The sequence below is a fragment of the Dromiciops gliroides genome, chromosome 1 (genome assembly GCF_019393635.1).
Source record: "Dromiciops gliroides isolate mDroGli1 chromosome 1, mDroGli1.pri, whole genome shotgun sequence".
In the NCBI taxonomy this organism is placed as follows: domain Eukaryota; kingdom Metazoa; phylum Chordata; class Mammalia; order Microbiotheria; family Microbiotheriidae; genus Dromiciops; species Dromiciops gliroides.
Window position 1 is genome coordinate 200,582,095 of NC_057861.1, and position 20,713 is coordinate 200,602,807.

At 39.3% G+C, this 20,713-nt stretch overlaps 1 protein-coding gene across 1 annotated transcript in view; it reads left to right on the plus strand.

Annotated features, from left to right (window-relative positions):
* Positions 1-15,250: 15,250 nt before the first annotated feature.
* FBXO15 (F-box protein 15) overlaps positions 15,251-20,713 on the plus strand; it is a 144,922-nt gene continuing 139,459 nt past the window's right edge. The window contains exon 1 of the mRNA XM_043969657.1: positions 15,251-15,345. Coding sequence (XP_043825592.1) covers positions 15,275-15,345 — 71 coding nt within the window. The 5' untranslated portion in view covers positions 15,251-15,274. The remainder of the gene's footprint in view (positions 15,346-20,713) is intronic.

The following is a 20,713-nucleotide window of genomic DNA, read 5'->3' on the forward strand; positions in this document are numbered from 1 at the left end:
GGCACTGTACTAAGCATTTTATAAATATTATCTTATTTGTTTATCACAATAACCCTAGGAGGTAGGTGCTATTATTATCACCCCTTACAACCGAGAAAACTGAAACAGAGGCTATCACTTGCCCAGATTACCACAGCTTCTAAGTATCTAGTTAGATTTGAATTCAGCTCTTCCTAACGTCAAGCCTAGTGCTTTCTTTACTGTGCCTCCTTGCTCCCTCCAAAAGGTCATATCATAAACAAATTAGAGGAATGAGGAAGAAACTACTTTTCACATATGTAGACAATGGAAACAAGCAAAGGACCAGAAGGATCACAGAAGATAAAATGGACGATTTCGATTACATAAAAATTTTTTAAAGTTTTATACAAACCAATGCAAAATAGCCAAGATACAAAAGGAACAGTTAACTGGGGATGGGGGATCATTGCAGCAAGTTTCTCTGTAAGAGAATGCCATCCTCCAGTCAATAATGATTTGAGGATATGCATAGGAAGAAACCTAAGCTACTATAATCATATGAAAAAATGCTTCAAATCACTTATAATTAGAGAAGTTAGAACAACTCTGAGGTACCACCTCACACATATAAGATTTACAGAGCAGGGGCGGCTAGGTGGCAGAGTGAATAAAGCACTGGTCCTGGATTCAGGAGGACCTGAGTTCAAATCTGACTTCAGACACTTGGCACTTACTAGATGTGTGACCCTGAGCAAGTCACTTAACCCCCATTGCCCTGCCCCCAAAAGATTTTACAAAGCAGACTAAAAAGGAAAATTACAAATATTGGAGGGGTTGTGGGGGGGAAGGGTATGTTAATGCACTGTTGGTAGAGTTGCAAACTGGTTTAATTATTATGGAATGGAATTTGGAAGTATAACTGAAGGTAACTAAACTGTACATATCTTTGGACGTAGTGCACTGCTTAATCTATACCCCAAAATGATTAAAGAAAGAAGAAAAAGTCCTACATGTACAAAACTATTTATAGCAGCTCTTTTTGTGGTGGTACCATTCAGCTAGAGGTAACTAGGTAGTTTAAGAGATAGAGTATTAGGCTTGAAGTCAGAAGGCCTGAGTTCAAATCCAGTCTCTAACTCTTACTTGTTGTGTGATCCTGGGCAAGTTGTTTAAACTCTGTCTTCAACAATTTCCCTATCTGTAAAATGAAGATAATTATAATACCTACCTTTCAGGGTAGCTGTAAGGATCATACAAAATAATGTCGTAAAGTATTTAGCACAAGGCCTGGCACCTACTAGGTGCTTAATAAATTCTTGTTTCCTTCCATTTCTTTAAATCCCCTTACATAAGTAACTTCAGTCACCATATTTTGAAAATATCTTTATCTTCCTAGCATCATTATAATTTCTTAGAAAATTAAATCATATTTTTTCTTTTTCTTAGATGGGAATTAAAGTTTATCTAACAATTCCCATGCTCTTTCTGCAATCCTGCTTAGATGAAGAGCTACATTATGGTTGATATGGAGGTACCCCTTTCATGTCTTAGTACTTGATTAATCTAGGGCCAGGATAGCCCTAGGATCTGGGAGTAAGGATTTTCCTCTTCAGAAGGCATAATTTTGGTTTGGGATGGGGGTGGGGGAATAAAATCATGTGTACACCTATGCTCAGAACTTTGTGTAGTTGGTGTGTATGGTTTTCTTTTTGTTGTTTGTTTGGGTTTTTTTGCAGAAGGTTTTTTTTCCTTTTTCTTTTTTCTTTTTGGCAGGGCAATGAGAGTTAAGTGACTTACTCAGGGTCACACAGCTAGTAAGTGTCAAGTGTCTGAGGATGGATTTAAACCCAGGTCCTCCTGAATCCAGGGCCAGTGCTTTATCCACTGCACCACCTAGCTGCGCCCCCCCCCCCTTTTTTGTGGTTGGTGTGTACGAAAATAATAGGGCCAAATGAGACAGAAATACCTGTGGCTCCTACAGTACCTTTCAGAATGTCATTTTGCTTCCTCCACTTAAATGGGGTACTGACAGCCAGATTGTAAACATACTTTAGAGAAACAAGAACCAAGATCATACTTTACCCAGTCAGGTACAACTTTTTATTGCTGTGGGAAATAGATCATTGAAAAGCTCAGCACTCACTGGAGCTAAGTTATTAAAGGTTCCCAAAAAAGTATTGGAACAATAGTTGCCAATTTTACAGATTGGGTAGAATGAGACTAGACTTTTTCCATAAGTGGTGTGAGTAGCAGAGACTCAAAAGGTGAAATCTGTAGAGATCAAAGGCAAATTCTAAAGATCTGTGTCATCTGATATTGGGCAAACCACTTAGCTTTTTACAGTGTCCAGTTCCTTTGCTGCAAAATGAGGAACTCTGATTGGTTGACCTCTAAAGACCCAGTTTTCAAATTCTTTCAGTTGTCATTGAATTTTGGCTGGAAGTGAGTATTTAGTTATACACAGTCCCATAAGCACATTGGCCACCCCAGGGCCTCTTTTTCCCCCCCTAAGTGATCAAATTTGTATTGATAAAATGTTCTTTGTTTCTCTGAATAGCACTTTTCAATGTCATAATTTCCTCCATAAGCTTTTTTCTTGTTTCCTTCATGTGAACTACCTCTCCCCAGACCATAATTTCCAAAAGAAAGGCAGTGTTGTGTTCTATTGAGAGTCAGTCCAGGAAATCAGGAAAGACCTGGATTCAGGTACCAGGTCTGATATTCTGGCTTTGTGACTCCAGGCAAGTTACAAACTGTAGGTGTGACAGAGCAGATTCCTATCTGTATCAGAAGAGGGAGTGGGGTTCCTTAGGGAGAATTCCCTATAGCTCTGAAATCACAGGTCCAGTCTCTGCCCTCTCTCCCTTCAAATATCTGAGTATATTAGAGGTAGTCAAAAAAATCAGTTCTGAGATTTGCCTCTAAAAAAATCATCCATAGCATAGAAAGTAGAGGCAACTGCTGCTGGAACTTGCAGAGACAGTGGGGAGAGAGACAAAGAAATAGAGAAATAGAGTTAGAAAAAACGAGAGAGAAAACAAAGATAAACACACAGAGAGACAGAGAAACAGCGTTTTGGGGTGTGTGTGTGTGTGTGTGTGTGTGTGTGTGTGTGTGTGTGTGTGTGTGTGTGTGTGTGTAGAGAGAGCCTTGGGGATTCTGTGCAGATAGACTGTATGGTGAGATGAGTGAATATATATAAGGGAAAGAAAGGGAGTCAATGAGTTAGGGCTGGAATCTTTAGCCCTACTGGATGTGTAGAAACTTGGTTAAAGTGGGAAATGTCTTGGGCTGTGATCTGTGTCTTAGCGCCACCTATCAGCAGCACCTCCGAGCAGAGGCAGTTGGACACATTTGCTCATACCACTCATCTAAAATGACAATTGTTTTCTTGTATCTTTTAGTTGCCACATAAGAAGTATGAGAGGGTGATGTGGGGTAAGGATTGCAACATAAAGGGAATTTGTAATTTAGAGGCACGAATGAGAACATTGTCGTTGGAATCAATATACTCTTAACTAAATGAATGTCCTAAGTAACATTTGTAAAAGGCAATAGCTTGATAAAGAACCTCGATTGTATTTCTGAGTTCAAATCTGGCCATAGACACTTACTAGCTATGTGACTCTGGGCAAGTCCCTTTACCCTGTTTCTCATCTGTAAAAATGAACTGGAGAAGGAAATAGCAAATTACTCCAGTATCTTTGCCAACAAAAGCTCAAATGGGGTCAGGAAGAGTTGAACATGACTGAACAAGAAGAAGAAAGTCACCTTGGAAATCATTTATCATGAGCACATTTGGTTATTCCTGATCAGGTCTTCTACTGGGGTTCAAATCAGTCATATTCTACAGCACAGTGTGTGCTTTTATATTATCTATTAAATAAGTCTTGGGGTGGGGGGACAAAGCCCTAATAGAACTTAGGCTATTTTTTAGCACATTTTTAGCTTAGCATTGGCTACATATTGATGCTGCCTCTTACACTTCAATACTTAACTCCAAATTATCTCCAATAGCCCCAAGCATTGTCAGAGAAACAGCTGGAAGAAATTTACTTCTTGAAAACACTGTGTTTGTCTTTTGTGCATTGCTTCCCTCCAGGTACAGTCTACACAACACTGTTTCAATTGAGGGGCAACTTCCTTAGCCTTTACCTGGTACATTCAAATCATTTAAGCTTTTGCTGGTTAAATGTTCTTCCCTTGCTGAGTTGCCTTCTCTATGTTGGCTTTATTAAATTGCCAGAAAACCCACGGAAATAGATGCATCCAGTGCATCGTTCTACAGAGCTACAAAAGGGAAGAAAACTGCAAATTCTGAATTATGTTAAGGTGGTACTGTTGTGCTGGCTGTCTCAGGAGCACAGAATATTTCCTTCTACTGGTTGTGCATCTTGACCCAAAGCATTGTGGTCTCTTTTGATCAACCAATTGTTATATATAGAGAAGTACACGAAAATTTGTATTGAGCACCTATTAGATATCCAGTGAAGTATTGGTCATTGTGGGGAGAATATTGTAGAAAACCAATGATCTCTGCCCACCATGAACTGACAGTCTAAGCAGAGAAACAAAAATGGTACATAAGAATGACAGTACCAAAGACTAATCTCCATGGGACTGATTACAAGTGGGCAAGGAAGCCATATGACAAGTAGAAGTCAGTGTTGTTTGCAAGAGTAATCCTTAGAGCTTTCAAGTATTTTGGAAACCATGTAGCCAAACCTCACTTCATAGATGAAGAAACTGAGGCTCTGTTGCTGTTCACTCATTTCAGTCATGTTCTACTCTTTGTTTTTCTTGGCAAGAATACTAGAACGGTTTGCCATTTCCTTTTCCAGCTCATTTTACAGTTGAAGAAACTGAAGCAAACAGGGTTAAGTGACTTGCCCAAGTCATACAGCCAGTTAATGTCTGAGGTCATATTTGAACTTGGGTCTTCCTGATTCCAAGCCCAGCCCTCTACCCACTGTGCCACCCAGCTGCCCCAAACTGAGACTCAGAGAGGCCTAAATTCTTTGCCCAAATTCACCCAATGGCAAGGGTCAGAGTTGGGACTCAAAATGCCATATGAACACTGAAAAGGATGAGAATTGAGAAAATATATTTTCCAGGACTTTTCAAAAAGGAAGGAAAGCTATTGACAAACTTTGAGAGCAGTTTTAGTAGAGGGTTAGGGTACATTGCTATAGTGGAGCTGGCTAAGAAGGAAATGGATGGTTAGGAAATGGAGACAGTAGGGATAGAACATACATTCAGTGAACTTGGCTTTAAAGGGAAGGAAGCACCTTGAGATTCTCTCTATTTCTTACTGGCAAGTTGCTTTCAAACCAAAGTAATTGTCATTCTACTGATTTTTTTCCTCCAGAACTACTGAAAGAATGGATGAAACTTTCAGGCAGGGGATATTACTAGACCAATAGAAATGATACATCATAGACCTTACAATAAATTCCATCCTTATCAGGCAAGTAGGGAATTATAGCTTTGGGGGGGGGGGTAGCAACACTAAAGCTAAATTTGCTTTTGAAGAAGACATATTGTTGATACAAATCTTACTGAAGGTGCTTCTTTAAAATCTGTCTTATGATGTATTGTTATCTTTTCTCCTCAAAGATCTTTAAATACTGAATAATACATTGAATATTAGAGCTAGAAAGAAACATTAGAGGTCATCTAGGGTATCTCCTTCATTTTAACAATAAGGAAACTGACACCTGGGGAAGATCACAAGATTTAGAGCTCCGAAGGACCTCAGAAACCATCTAGTCCAACCCCTTCATATTATACATATAATCTACCTTTTTGAAACTCAGCCAGAAGGCTTAGAAATGTATCAGAGGGAGATAGGGAGTTGTCTGGGGGCTGGACAGTCTTCTTCCCAGAATTAACTAAACTCAGAGGGATTTTGGACTTGTCCTGAGGGCAAACTACTTTGTGTACCTTTGACCCTACAGTGGGAGGGATTTATGGGTAGGAGAGGTAGAAGCCATGATGAACTAGAGAGATCTGAAGAGAACAAAAGGTTTTGACCTTGATGGACCAGTGGAGAATGCCAGAGACCAATTTTCCAGCCAGTCTGTATGCTGAAGTTTGCCATAACAAATTGCACTGGGGCCTAGCTGGTTTGCCATTTCTCATTGATATAGGCAAGCCTCAGTTTGCCTTGGACAAATACTGCAGAGTCTGCCAGCAACTGTATGGTATGCTGCAAAGGGTTATTTGGTGAGACTGCCTTGAGAACTTGATGCTTTCCTTCGGGCTGAGATCCATTCTATTTTCTGCCTTGTTTACTTCCTTGTTTTAGCCATTCCCTAATAGAAAGCTGGAGAGAGCAGAAGCTGGCCATTTTGCTTCTTCCTCCCCTCCAACCTCTTGCAGGGAAAAATGTGACCACTTTAAACAAGATCATCTTTGTAAATGCTATTTCTCAAGATTCATGTGATGGTGTTGCTTGCTTGAATGTTAGTGGTGGGATTAGAAATGGAAGGGGGGGGCAGCTAGATGGTGCAGTGGATAGAGCACTGGCCCTGGATTCAGGAGTACCTGAGTTCAAATCCGGCCTCAGACACTTAACACTTACTAGCTGTGTGACCCTGGGCAAGTCACTTAATCCCAATTGCCCCGAAAAAAAAAGAAAGAAATAAAGAAATGGAAGGGGGACAAACTTGGACAGAACATATTTAAACTATTGAGGTTTTAATCCATTTTGGACTGGTCAATATAAACCAGCAACGGGTTGGAGCCAAATATTTCGTTGAAAGTATAGTATATTAATGGAAGAATAATATTTGGGGTCATATTCCTTCTTATGAATGTATGAATGAATGAATGAAAAAGCATGTGTATTAAGTTCTTAGTATTAAGCTCCAGGCCCTGTGCTAAGCACCAGGCATACAAAGACAAAAAAGCAAGATAGTTCCTATTTTCAAGGAGTTTAATAAGGGAAGAAAAGAAATATTGAGAAGTGGTAGCCCAGAAAGGATAAAATGTCAGGAAAATTGCAGGGATGGTTAGTAGATTTGGGTAATATATACATAGAGCATGTCATAAAGATGGCCAGGGAATAGTGATGTGTTGGGCCTGGATTGGTCTTGTGGTGAATGCTTACCACCAGAAGCCCCGGGGCTAGAGGATAGAGCTACAGTGCTAGATCAAGGTGGAGGCCAAAGCATGAGAGCCTAGCATGAAGATGGCCAGGGAGGAGCAGCCATGGTGGATCTGAGACAGGCTAGCTCTGGGGAAGGTTCACCAATCAGAAGGCCAGGGGTGTACAGTAGACCTGAAGTGCTGAGTAGGACTTGAAGATATGAACTGAAAAGAAGCCCTGATAAGAACTATAAGTGGGCAAAGCTTGAGTTAGCTACTTTCACTTTGAAAACATGGGAAGCTGCCATTTTGGGCATATTACATTTTTTTTTTTTAAAAAAGCTCTTTCCATGAGGGAAGAGGAAGCAGAAAACCACACTTCTGTGAAGGGAGTCTACCCTTACCGAGCACACTGACAACTTGGCTTGCTTTGGTTATCAGTTGTCTCAGTTATAACTTGTCATTAAACTTCAATGGTCCCCAGGGCCACCTGGGCGGTACAGTGGATAAAGCACTGGCCCTGGATTCAGGAGGATCTGAGTTCAAATCCAGCCTCAGACACTTGACACTTACTAGCTGTGTGACCCTGGGCAAGTCACTTGACCCTCATTGCCCTGAAAACAAACAAACAACCCCCCCCCCAAAAAAAAACCCAAAACTTCAGTGGTCCCTTATCACCTGCAGGATCAAATATAGAATGTTCATTTGGCATTCAAAATCCTTTATAACCTAGGCTCTCCCTTTCCCCACAACCTCTCTAGTCTTCTTATACCTTACTCCCTGACCTATACTTTTCCATGCAGTGAGACTGGCCTCCTGGCTGTTTTATGAACTAGACTTCTATCTTTTGGTTTCTTGCATTTTCTCTGGCTGTTCCCCATGCCTGGAAAACTCTCCCCGCTCCACTCCCAACTACTGACCTTCTCAGCTTCCTTTAAGTCCTAACTAAAATTCTGCCTTCTACTGGAAGCCTTCCCCAACTGCTCTTAATTCTTGTCAATGATTACCTATTTATCCTGTATATGTTTGTTTGCATGTTGTCTTCCCCATTAGATTATAACCTCTTTGAGAGCAGAAAATTTCTTTTGCCTCTTTTTGTATCCCCAGTGTTTAGCACAGTGCCTAGTATATGGTAGGTACTTAATAAATGTTTATTGATGAATTGATTACGAATTAAGATTAAAGAATTTTCCCTTTGATTGGCTGCTGAGCCAGAAGAGATGCTGAATCACGCAGTGGCTTTCCAAACTGGGTTACCAGCCCATCTCTACTTCTCTTTTCCTTTCCACCTGCCTTCTCAGCTATGACTTTCTAAGTGGCATCACAGGACCACAGTGAGGTGTGGGGAAGGAGTGGCTATTTACCACCCCAGTATTTTAGAGGTGAGGGGTTGGGGGTTTAATAGGGTCTCCAATTGCCTTTGCCTCTTTTGTGTTTGTATTTTCCTGATCTCACTTGAATGAGTATTCTCCTCCCACCCCCAAAAAATCAAGACATGAGAAGTCTGGGGACCTTGGTCCAAATGAGTTAGAGCTCATGGCAAGGGAAACTTTTGGATTGGAAAGATCATTGACAAATGAGAATAGAAGGAATCTAATCCCCAGGCCTGCCTTGCCAAAGGATAGGAACTTCTATGGAGATGTTGCCGAGCAAATGCAAATGCTTAATCATCAATCCCACAAAGTGCTTCATGTTAGGATCAAATTTAAGTATCATCCTCCTAGTAGATTGTACTAGCAGACATCAATTGTTACTGAGACCTGATAGGCTACTGAACCCTACTCTATTAAGCTATACTATTTTAGCCTTTCTTATATGTAGAAGAAAAAATTACTTATCCCATACCCAACTCATATTATACCTTTTTTTTTGCTTTCCCTCTTTTGAGGAGCCCCTGGACTTGTGACCCATAATCTAATTTACTATAATTAAGATTATTCCTGGGTGGCTAAATTGGGGCACTTACAACCCCATTGAGTATTACTAGAGGTCAAGTTCCCCCAGAGTAAACCTGGTTCACACTGCACAGCTGCATGCAGAACAAGAAGTAGTGCAGTAGCTCAGCTCCTATGGATCCAGTGGTGATTCCTCAGTGCTCAACAAATATTTGTTGCCTCACTGCTACTACACTTCTGTTATCTACCGCTCTATGAGGTAGTTAGTATATATACTGTGATCTCCATTTTACAGATGAGGAACTAAGGCTGGTTGAAGTTCAGAGTTACTTGTACAGGGTCATATGGAGGGCAGGAACTCAAACTTAGTTCTACACTTTCTATCTAGTCTAGAAACTCTTGTACAGGAATTACATGCAATCATAGATGAATTTGCATGTTGAGTGCCCTGATTGGGTGCAAAAATTGATGAAGAGGAATTAAAATTACACAAGAAGACTTATGTTATCTTCGATATTGTCACACTTTCCTTATAGTGGCCATTTGTGTCATTGAACACAACATCGGGTAGAAAGGCACTACCCCTGCCTGATGCCAATCTCTTTGAATAAAGTGAACTTTAAGGGTGTTTTAAGGATGAGCAACAACCTTGCTCCCCCCCCCCTCATTTCTATCTCCTCTTTCACAAGTTTGCTATTCCTTTTGTAGGCTCTCTGGAATTTCCTTTCATCTTTTAGTCTCTTTCTCATTCATATTTTCAATTCCAAAACCTCAAGAATAATTCTGCACTTCACCATTCACAGGAATGCCTAGATTCTATTTCCTACAGTTCCTTTTCTCTTTTTTAGAGCATTCCTGAATGTTTTGGGGAGGTAGTAACAACCAGGGCTTTAAGAAATTGTCTTCTGATTTTCTTCCTAACCATCACTTAAAATATTCATGGGTTATTTTTGACTTGATTTCATTAACTAAGCTTTTGTTAACCTATTTTTTTTTTACTCATTTATTTCCTATACTGTAGATGTTAAGACCAACAACTGTCATAACTATTATATCCCCTCACCCCCAAACAAACTATGGAAGTCTAAGAGGGCTGTTTATTTATTTTTTTCTTTCTAAAGCAAGGGTAGAGATATTTTTATTTCTGTCAAGGGACATTGACCCACAGGAAAAACAATTACTATAAAACCAAAAAAAAATAGTTAAGCTCCCTATGCAGAAAATAACTTAATTGAGTATTTTTCCCTCCTTAGGGAAATATAAAACATTCATCTCATTTGTTTTTCAAAGTAAAAGAAACAAATAAAACTTGATTCAATAAGGACGGTGTCAAAATCATTCAAAAATATAATTCAGAGAGCAGAGTTGAGACAATATATCTTTTTTGTGCAAAGATGAGAGATTATGGGTATTGAATATTACATAGGGTAGAAAATTTGAATGATTTTGGGGGTGCTTTTATTGAGCTGCCTTTTTTCTCTTTTTTTTCTTTGTGATAAGGGATACTTTGTTAGGAGAGGAAGAAGGGATATTAGAAATTAAGGTGATATTAAAACAAAAAGGTATCAATACAATACAACTTTATTTAGTGTAGTATATTCTTCTTTTAATAGTATTTTATTTTTTCCAATTACATGTAAATATAGTTTTCAACACTCATTTTTGTAAGATTTTGATTTCCAAATTTTTCTCCCTCCCCTTACCCCTCCCCAAGACAGCAAGCAATCTGATAGAGGTTATACAGTACAATAATGTTAAACTTATTTCCACATTAGTCAGGTTGTAAAAGAAGAATCAGAACAAAAGGGAACAACCACAAGAAATAAATAAATAAAACAACAACAAAAGTGAAAATAGTATGATTCGATCTGCATTTAGACTCCATGGCTCTTTTTCTGGATGTGGAGAGCATTTGCTATTTGTGAATCGGTTTTATACTATGGTCAGTTAAAAGAGTAAAGATGAAAAGAAAAAAGTAATCTAGAGGGATAATAAAGAGAAGAAATGGGAGATAGATCATTAGGGAAAGAAATACAGCTGCATAAAGAGAGAGACAGGACAAAATGGAAGAGAAAGGCAGAGGAAAAGAGATTCAAAGTATTGGTCGGAGGTCACACCGTCTTTTACATGGAATGTGGCCTTCAGTGTGTTATCTTCTGACCAATGTTAAATCTTTTTTTAATAGTATTTCCCCCCAATTACATGTAAAGATAGTTTTCAACATTCATTTTTGTAATATTTTGAATTCCAATTTTTTTTTACCTCCCTCCTTTCCCTCCCCCCTCCCAAAGCCAGCAAGCAATCTGATATAGGTTATACGTTACTATAGCATTAAACATATTTTGGCATTAGTCATGTTGTGAGAGAAGAATCAGAACAAAAGGAAAAAACCACAAGATAGAAGAAATAACAAAAAAACAACAATAAAAAATGAAAATAGTCCAATGTTAAATCTTGATAAGGTCTACTTGAATGGGATAGCCAGAGAATTCCATTTGGAAATCAGGACAATATTACCTCAAGAGCTCTGTGAAATCAAACTGAAGGCCAACTGTGGCTCCCAGTCTAAGGTTTCCCCTTTCTTATTCTTTAGTAACACACTTACAAGGCGAAAATTAAAATGCCATTTTCTAGTCTAGAGGGTGCCCAAAGAGTCAAAGGATAAGGCCTTTGAGACTTTGATTATGTCTTCCTGAGAGCTGCAACATTCTCCTTTGTAAATTTGATCAAATCACCTTGATTAGGGGTGATACCCTTGTGTGAAATACGATTTGGCTTATTTAAATCTCATCAAGGTGATAGACTCCTGGCATCTGGGATGATTTGTTTGGATCAGGGATTGTATGTAGCAAGTAGAGACACACAATGGGATCTGAGTTTACAAATTGCTGATAGATCAACATTCCTGTTTGGAGAAAGAACTGTCCACAGACATTAGCTTCTAGAACAACAGTTGTTCAGTTGTTTCAGTTGTGTCTGGCTGTGACCCCATTTGGGTTTTTTTTTTGGCAAAGATACTAAAGTGGTTTGCCATTTTCTTCTCCAGCTCATTTTACCTATGAGGAACTGAGGCAAACAGGGTTGTGACATGCCCAGGATTACATGGCTGATAAGTGTCTGAGGCCACATTTGAACTCAGGGAGATATTTTCCTGACTTCAGGTCCAGCACTCTATCCACTGTACCACTTAGCTGCCCAGAACAGTGGTATCAAACTCAAATAAAAATGGAGGCCACTAAATCATACATACAGATCTCGGAAGGCTACATATTGACTTGTGTGTTGTTTAAAATCTAAATTGTGGGTTCTAATCTGCCCCCCCCCCCAATCTTGAGGGGAAGCTGGCTAAAATCACTGATAAATTCAGCAAGAGTTTAGGCTTTTAAAGATTTATTAAAATATATATTATAAGTTTGTGAAGAGAGAGAGATTGAGAACAGATTCCTTATAGCATGGAAATTCTAGCTCAGATATAATTCAGTATAGCCAGAGAGAAAGAAAGCAATTTCGTTTCCTAGCAGCCCACGTGAAATTTCTCACCACCAAGCTGGTGTCTGTGTCCGAACAAATAAGAGCCCCCCCCGCCACCCCCCATTCTCCATCTGCTGCTACACTGCTTCCTCCTCACCAAAAAAAAAAAAGTTTTCCTATGAGCGAGTGTCCACTTTCCAGTTCATCTTTCCCTCCCCCAAAGGGGAGGTCCTTCAAGCTGGTTGGTTCAGAGTGGTCTCTTGCTAACACTAACATGTCACTCAGGGCCGCCATGTGTGGCCTCCATCCAATCATCCTTAAGTTAGTTTCTCATTCTCACCCAATTCAAATAATACAAAATCAATTAGGTGGGGCCCCTGGGAATCTGCTGAAATTCCATTAATTTATCACACTTAGAAAACCACACATGTTTATTTGCTTTTTTATTTATACAAAAACATTAAAATTCAATGGGGACTACATTTTAACCTGATTTAGATTGCACTTAGGAGTATTGTGGGCCTCGTGGTTTATGGACTGTATATTTGACACTTCTGCTCTAAAGAATGGACATGCCTACCTGGATAGAGAGAGTTTGCTTATCCCTCCTCAAGTGCCTCTTAATATCCTTGATGACATGGAAAGTGTTAGATTGTTTTGGGACAGAGATGGCAGCCCTAGAGAAAGGACCCAAGAGGCTTAAAAGATTTTGATGCCTAGGGGCAGTGGTAAAATGGTAAAAGTTTTTAGTCTCAGCCTTCTGGAGATAAGAGGAAGAAGTTTGGCTATAGAATGGGAGAAGCAACAAACATCAGAGTTATAATGTAGATGAACAAACCTGGAATTTACGCTCCAACTCCGGTGAATTATTTGGATAGTGTACACCCAGTGGGAAAGTGTAGGCTCTTTGGCAATTCCAGTGTGTTTCTTTTCCCAGCAAGTTTCAATTACAAGATGGTGCTAGAGCCTAGGAAAAAGATAGGATTTCTTGTTGGTAAAAGGGTGCTGTCTTGACTGTATGGGTTTCTGTGAATCATTTTTTGTTTTGGACATTATTTTGTGGGGTGAAATAAAGGCTCTCTTGTATCTGTTGTATATTGTTAATATAGCCTATGGCTCAAATCCATTTGCATAAGACTCTTCATTGGTGGAGACTGATTATTTAATGCTTGGGAGAAGAGATATTCTGATTTTCTGGCTTCCATTTTTGAGAGGGATGACACATGCTTCCAGATTTTCTTTAGGGAGAGGTCCCTGAAGGGAGAAAGAGACTGGGAAGAAGTCAACATGTAAAGGAACCGGCACCTTAATCACAACCCTTTCCCAGGTTATTATGCTAGAAACTTCAGGGAATTTCCCCTTGTGTGAGGTCTGAGACTTTCTCTTGGATAAGCAGAGCTATCTCTCTTCTTCTTTTTTTTTTTTTTTTTTTTGGTGAGGAAATTGGGGTTAAGTGACTTGCCCAGGGTCCCACAGCTAGTAAGTGTGTAAAGTGTCTGAGGCCAGATTTGAACTCAGGTCCTCCTGAATCCAGGGCTGGTGCTCTATCCACTATGCCACCTAGCTGCCCCGCTATCTCTCTTCTGATGGGAGAGTTTGTTCACTCTAAGTATTGTCTGGTATATTCTCATCTTTATGTATTCTCAGGTTTCTGTTTGCTATCCACTTGACAAATAAGTTTATTTGCTATGTGTTACATTTGGTCTTTGTGGAACTGGCATTTGTTGGAAAGGGAGTCAAGCCAGAGATATATAGCTTGGGGTACACTTCTTTCCCTATCAAGAGATAACAATCAGTGGCTTACCTTTAATCTTTAAATTATTTCCCACTAATAATATTTAGAGGAGATAATTTAGAGATAATTCTAGTCTAGTACCCTTTCTCTGAGGAGAGCAGAGTGGCTAGCCTCTGATGCCCTCCTCAAAATAGTCAGTCTTCCTCAGAGAAGGGTGGGTTGAGGACAGGAGACTGACTCCTTGTGAGACACATCTAGACAGACCCATATGGACATACATAATGTATATGAACAATATGCACATGTTACATTAACTTGAGAACTTTCAGGAGGAACTGAGACCTAGACATGAACTGAATTTTGAGGTTCCCAGAAAGCCTAAGGTGTACAGGGTGCTAACTGTACCCTGCTGGGCCACAGGTTATTCTACTGATAGAATAATAGTAGCTGACATTTACTTGGTGCTATAAGATTTGCAAAGTGCTTCACATAGATTTTCTCATTTTTGTGAGATATTAACTATTATTTACAGATGAAGAAACTGAGACTTAGAGAAATTAAATGCCTTTCCCACAGCTAGTAAGTATCTATGGCAGGCTTGGAACCTGAATCTTCCTGATGCCAAATTCAGAACTCCAGATATGTGACATGCCTCTCTGCCTAATCTCATACATTACTTAGGAAATTCTGCATATCCTTTAGTAATCACATTAAGACTTCTGGATTAGATAAACAAAAATAAAAATCACCAATAAATGGGTGTTAATGAAAATATATAATGTTGACAAATGCATTTTATAGAAATGAAAATGAACAACATCCTTGTAAATCTTTGATGTAGAAAGTAATGAGCCTATTAAGATTCAATTATGTTATTATTTAAAAGCACTCTAAATACTATATTTTATTTTATACCCATTTCATATCGCATAAACTAAATATGAATAGATAATAGTCATTGTAGCATTTAGTTTAGTATAATTTATTTCTTAATTATTTCTAATTTCTTAATAGAATTTATTTCTTAATATAATTATAATATATTCACAATATATTTATTTCTTAATTATTTCTAAATAAAATTAGCAACCCCCTGCTCACCGGCTGTTCCCTTCAGGAATCCATGGCCAGCCTTCAGTTCTCTAGGCTAAAGAAGAGGCGGTCAGGCAGAATGGACAATCCAAGTAAATTCAGGTAATACTCATTAAGAGCTAATTCTATAGCCAGAAGTCACGTGCTCCTCTCTGTCATTAGCATGGTGCAAGCAAAGGATCTGATTGGCTTCAGAAGCATGGCAATAAAGGGGCCTGACCCTCCTTCCCCACCCCCAGAAGTTGCCTCAGTAGCAGAGAAGCTGCTCCTGGGCTTTCAGTGTGAACAAGTATATTGACAACATTTGGGAAAATTCATCTCTTTACTAGTAAGAGGTAACATGGGATAGTGAATAAAGTGTTAGAACTGGAGACATTTCTGGTCTCAAATTCTACCTTAGACAGTTTCTCCTCATAAGAGGCTGGGCAAGTCACTTAACTTCCTTCAACTTTCCTTTCCTCTTTTGTAAAATGGAAGTAAATAATAGCACCTACTTAAAATAGTTATTGTCCATTTCAAATGAGATAACTTAAATAAGAATTTCACAAACCTTAAAGAACTATATATACATGTGTGATCTGTTATTATGACTGGGTTTTAAGGGTCATAGGATTGAGGCATCTTAGTGCCTTCAATTTACAGGGAAGGCAATTGAGTCCCAGATTGTTTGTCAAGGTCATGCATGTAGTAGCAGAACCATGAGCTAATCTCAGTTCTTCAGAGTTCAAATTCTGTGTTCTTTCCACTATATACCACTGCCTCCTTATCTATGTAGATTTTAGAGACAGAAGGGATCTTACAGGTCATCAAGCCCAACCTTGTAATTTTACAGATGAGCAAACTGAGGCTAAGAAGTTACATGAATTGTCCACACATCTATTAAGTGTCTGAGGCAGAATTCAAACCTTTAAAAAAAAAAAACTTTGATGGGGGAAATTTGGACAGTACATCTGGACTTGGGAAATACTGGGCAATACTGAAAGAGGCTCACCCAGACTATATGAAATTTTGTAATTACAGGAATCACTGAGAGACAGTGTGGTGAATGAGGGGATGCCAAACAAGTAACCAGGAGACCTTTGTTCTAGTCCTAGCTCCTCTCTTTGGGCTTTAATGTCTTCCTCTTTAAACAAAGCATAATAATGCTTTCCAGCAGCTCATTGGTGCACTGCAAGTGCCGACAGTGGTTTGGAAATTGTAAATTGCTTAGACAAATACAAATTTCAGGGATCTAAGAATTCTAACTGAGCTATTGTGGTAGATTCGGTCTTAAATAAGTGTTTATACTGTTCTATTGTACTAAATGAATTAATTGTGCTATATGTAATATAATTATATAATTTCTAGCTTCTGATCAAATTGATGCATCTACTTTGTGCCAGCAGCTATTTTGCCAGAGTGAATACTTATGTGTGTGTATGTATGTATGTATGTTTGTATGTATGTCTGATTCACTCTAATATATGCATGATATATTATTGTATCATGACACATATGTATTATGGTGATGATGATGATGATGATGTGCCAGGAACAATGCTAAGCACTTTATAAATATTATATCATTTGACTTCCACAGTAACTCTGGGATGAAGATGTGATTATTATTCCCATTTTATAGTTGGGGCAACTGAGGCAGCAGAGGTTAAATGACTTGCTCAGGGTCACACAGCTAGTAAGAGTCTGAAGCCAGATTTTAACTTAGGTCTTCCTGACTCCAGGCTCAGTGTGCTATCCACTGAGTCATCTAGCTACCTTGAACAAGTTACTTAACCCTTTTTTGTTTCATTTTCTTCATTCACAAAATTAAGGGGTAGGATTAGGTAGGCTGGCTCTAATATTTCTTCTAGCTCTAGCTCTGTGTCTTTAACATGCCTTTATGAGATGAATAAACCCATCAAGTCTGTGGCTCAAAATTCCATTTTCTTGTTGCATTATTGACATAGCCAGATATAAGTTTATGTTCCTACTAATCCTGATTCTGGAGTGGTTTCAGACCTTCAGAAAAGTGTGATTTACCTTCTAGGTTTTATCCTATTTTATTAAAGGTGCAATGAATCTGAGTCTGAGAGGTCTGTCTGTGTCCATAATTTTGCTGTCCTGTGTTTCTTGCAGCTCAGCAAACCAAGAACTCAGTAATTTGCTTCTTCAGTCACCTTCGAATAATTGGATGTCCAGATGATGCAGACAGATCTGCCTGGAGTCTCTGAATGTAGTTAAATGATGTTTCTCTTACCATGCTCCCATCTGGCCATTGTATATTATCACACATTCATAAAGACATCACAGGATTTGGAATTGCATTTAAGATTTAGAAAACCTCAAAGGTCACCTATTTTATAACAATTTTATAGTTGAGGAAATGAGCCCAGAAAGATTAAGTAACTTCATGGAATCACAGAATCTAAATTGGAGGCCAAATCCAACCTGTACATGAATGGGAATCCTCTCTAAAATATCCCTGACACATAGTCATTGAACATCTGATTAAAGACCTCCGGTGACCCACTGTTTTCTGAGTCATTCATTCTGTGTTTGGAGAGTTTTAATTATTAGGACGTTTTCCTTTACATTAAGACTCAATCATCCTCTCTACAAATTCCACCTATTGATTGCTTCTAATTTTGCCCTTCAGGACCCAGTAAAACAAATATAATTGCTTTGCTCTGTTCAGTGAGCAAAAGATCTCTTAGTTTGTTAGGCTTCTGAAGACCTCTCTACTACTCATCTATGCCAACCAATAATCCCTTACTTTTAGGTAATTTAGGGTGACTGAATTCCATTTGTTTATTCCTGCTTCAAAGTGTAAGGGTGCTTCCATCTGGCTAACATCTCTCTCTCTCTCTTTTTTTTTTTTTGGTTTTTGGTTTTTTTGCAGACAATGGGGGTTAAGTGACTTGCCCAGGGTCACACAGCTAGTAAATGTCAAGTGTCTGAGGCCGGATTTGAACTCAGGTACTCCTGAATCCGGGGCCAGTGCTTTAACCACTTCGCCAACTAGCTGCCCGGGCCAAGATCTCTTATTCAGTCTTTTTTGAGGCTGGGGAAAAGTACTGGCTCCTCTTTCAATTTCCAATAATTTCTTCACTATATCAGGCCACACCAATTACCCTGAGACTCAGAACAGTTTCAAGGAAATATTAGAAATATCAGAGGAGAAAGGTATAAAGCTGTTTAGCAATTTTCCATCTATCTCTAATCCTATAAAGTCCCATAAAGTAATTTGATCAATATGGAACCAAATCTATAAATCTCTCCCTCTTGGACTTATTTCCCTTATAGAATTTTGGTCTATATCCTCCTTATTATTTCTCTGAACTCTTTGAAATCTACTCTCCCCAAATCCAGAGATCAGATCCCAGAGGAACAGGACTTTGCCTCAGGACTCTTACATCAAGGGACAATAATAAAATTAATAGCTAGAATTTATATAGTACTTTAAGGTTTGCAAAGTGCTTTCCATATTTTGTTCCCTTTAGTCTTCACAATAACCCTATAAGTAGGTGCTATTATTATCCTATTTCACAGATGTCCCAATGGAGATTGAGAGAAGTTAAGTGACTTACCTAGGGTCACACAGCCAGTAAGTATCTGGCAAGATTGGAACTTAGGTCTTTCTGATTCCACATCCATCCCCTAGACCACCAAGCTTTAGGAGAGATGATCTTACACCCTGCTTATGGCACCATCTTGGGACCTTGCCTTGCCTCTTATTGTTGAAGGGTACGATTATGCCCAGGTAGTCACTACCGACCATCACTGTGGCACATGTCTCCCATGGCTCATTTTATCTCTTAAGCCCCTGCAGGCTCCCTTGAGAAGAGGCCTACCTGCTTCCTGATGTAACCATAGCACTACTATTACTCTCCCTGCACTGCATTTGCTTTCTCTCCCCTCCTTACTTTGTCCCAGGTACAAATATTTCTAGATATGGCTCTGGTAGAATCAAACTATGGCTGGATTTCTTCTCTTCTATCACAAATTCTAGAATGGAATAGTCACTTCAAACCTGCTCCCATCCTAGTCCCCATTGTTCCCATCATTTCTATTTTGGTATCCATTTTCTCCTTTTTTTTTTTTGGTGGGGTAATGAGGGTTAAGTGACTTGCCCAGGGCCACACAGCTAGTCAGTGTCAGGTGTCTGAGGTCAGATTTAAACTTGGGTCCTCCTGAATTCAGGGCTGATGCTTTATCCACTGCACCACCTAGCTGCCCCTTATTTCTTTTTTAAAGAATGAAATTCTCATTAACACTACTCTGTTTTTGGTAGAGAAAGACCTCCAGCCTATGTCCAGATAAAGTCTTTTATCACTCCTGTATTATGCCTCCTTGTTAGGTAGCTAGGCTACCTAGTGTACAAGGTGCTGAACTTAGAGTCAGGAAGATCTGATTTTGAATCCTGCCTCAGATGGTTCCTAGCCACATGACCTTGGGTGAGTGGATCACAACCACTGCTGGCCCCAGGTTCCTTATCTATAAAATGGAAAAAACAATAGTACCTACCTTACAGGGCTGTTGTGAAAACCAAATGCAAACCTACATCTAAAGCACTTCACAACCCTTAAAGAACTCTACCATATAACTGTCAGCTATTTTTCTTGTTCTCGTTGCTAGGTTTCTTATCTGCTTCCTTAACTCCACGTTCATTTCCTCTCCAGGATGCACACCTGATTCTCCTACTGTGTCCTAGAAACGCCTATACGCTGGAAGGTCACTCTATTGCTGGCCCCATCCCTTTATGTACTGGAAATACACTCTTTCCCTAAGGCCTCTCCCTCTGATAGGCTGGTTCCTCCCAGACCTTCCATTTTAAGGAGGATGTTCAGGCCAACCATGTCTTCATTCCTATCCAGCCTGCTTCCCTGACTTTCTGAACTGTCTACCATGCCCTTGAACTGGGAACCCTCATCCCCCCATTGCTTCACTCCTTTTGGTTTCCTTTCATGTATTGTCTTTCCTTGAGGTTAGGGACAATCTTTCATTCTACTTGTATTTGTATTACCAGAACATAGCACAGTGCCTACATGTAGTAAATATGATAATATGCTTATTGATTGATCTATCCTGTCTAGGTTGCCAATGATGTATTGCCTTTTATAAAGGAGTTATACTCCCTTATAATATCACCTTTGTCTCTCTCTCCATGGATCTTCAACCACATGTTCTTGCCTCCTACTCCACTTTCCTTACAAGAATATATCTTTATTTTTTTTGTTTTGTTTTTTGGGGGGCAATGATGGTTAAGTGATTTCTCCAGGCTGACACAGCTAGTAAGTGTCAAGTGTCTGAGGCCAGATTTGAACTCAGGTGCTTTATCCACTGTGCCATCTAGCTGTCCCCATATCTTTTTTTTGTTTGTTTGTTTTTGTTTTTTTTTGTTTTTAGTGAGGCAATTGGGGTTAAGTGACTTGCCCAGGGTCACACAGCTAGTAAGTGTTAAGTGTCTGAGGCTGGATTTGAACTCAGGTAC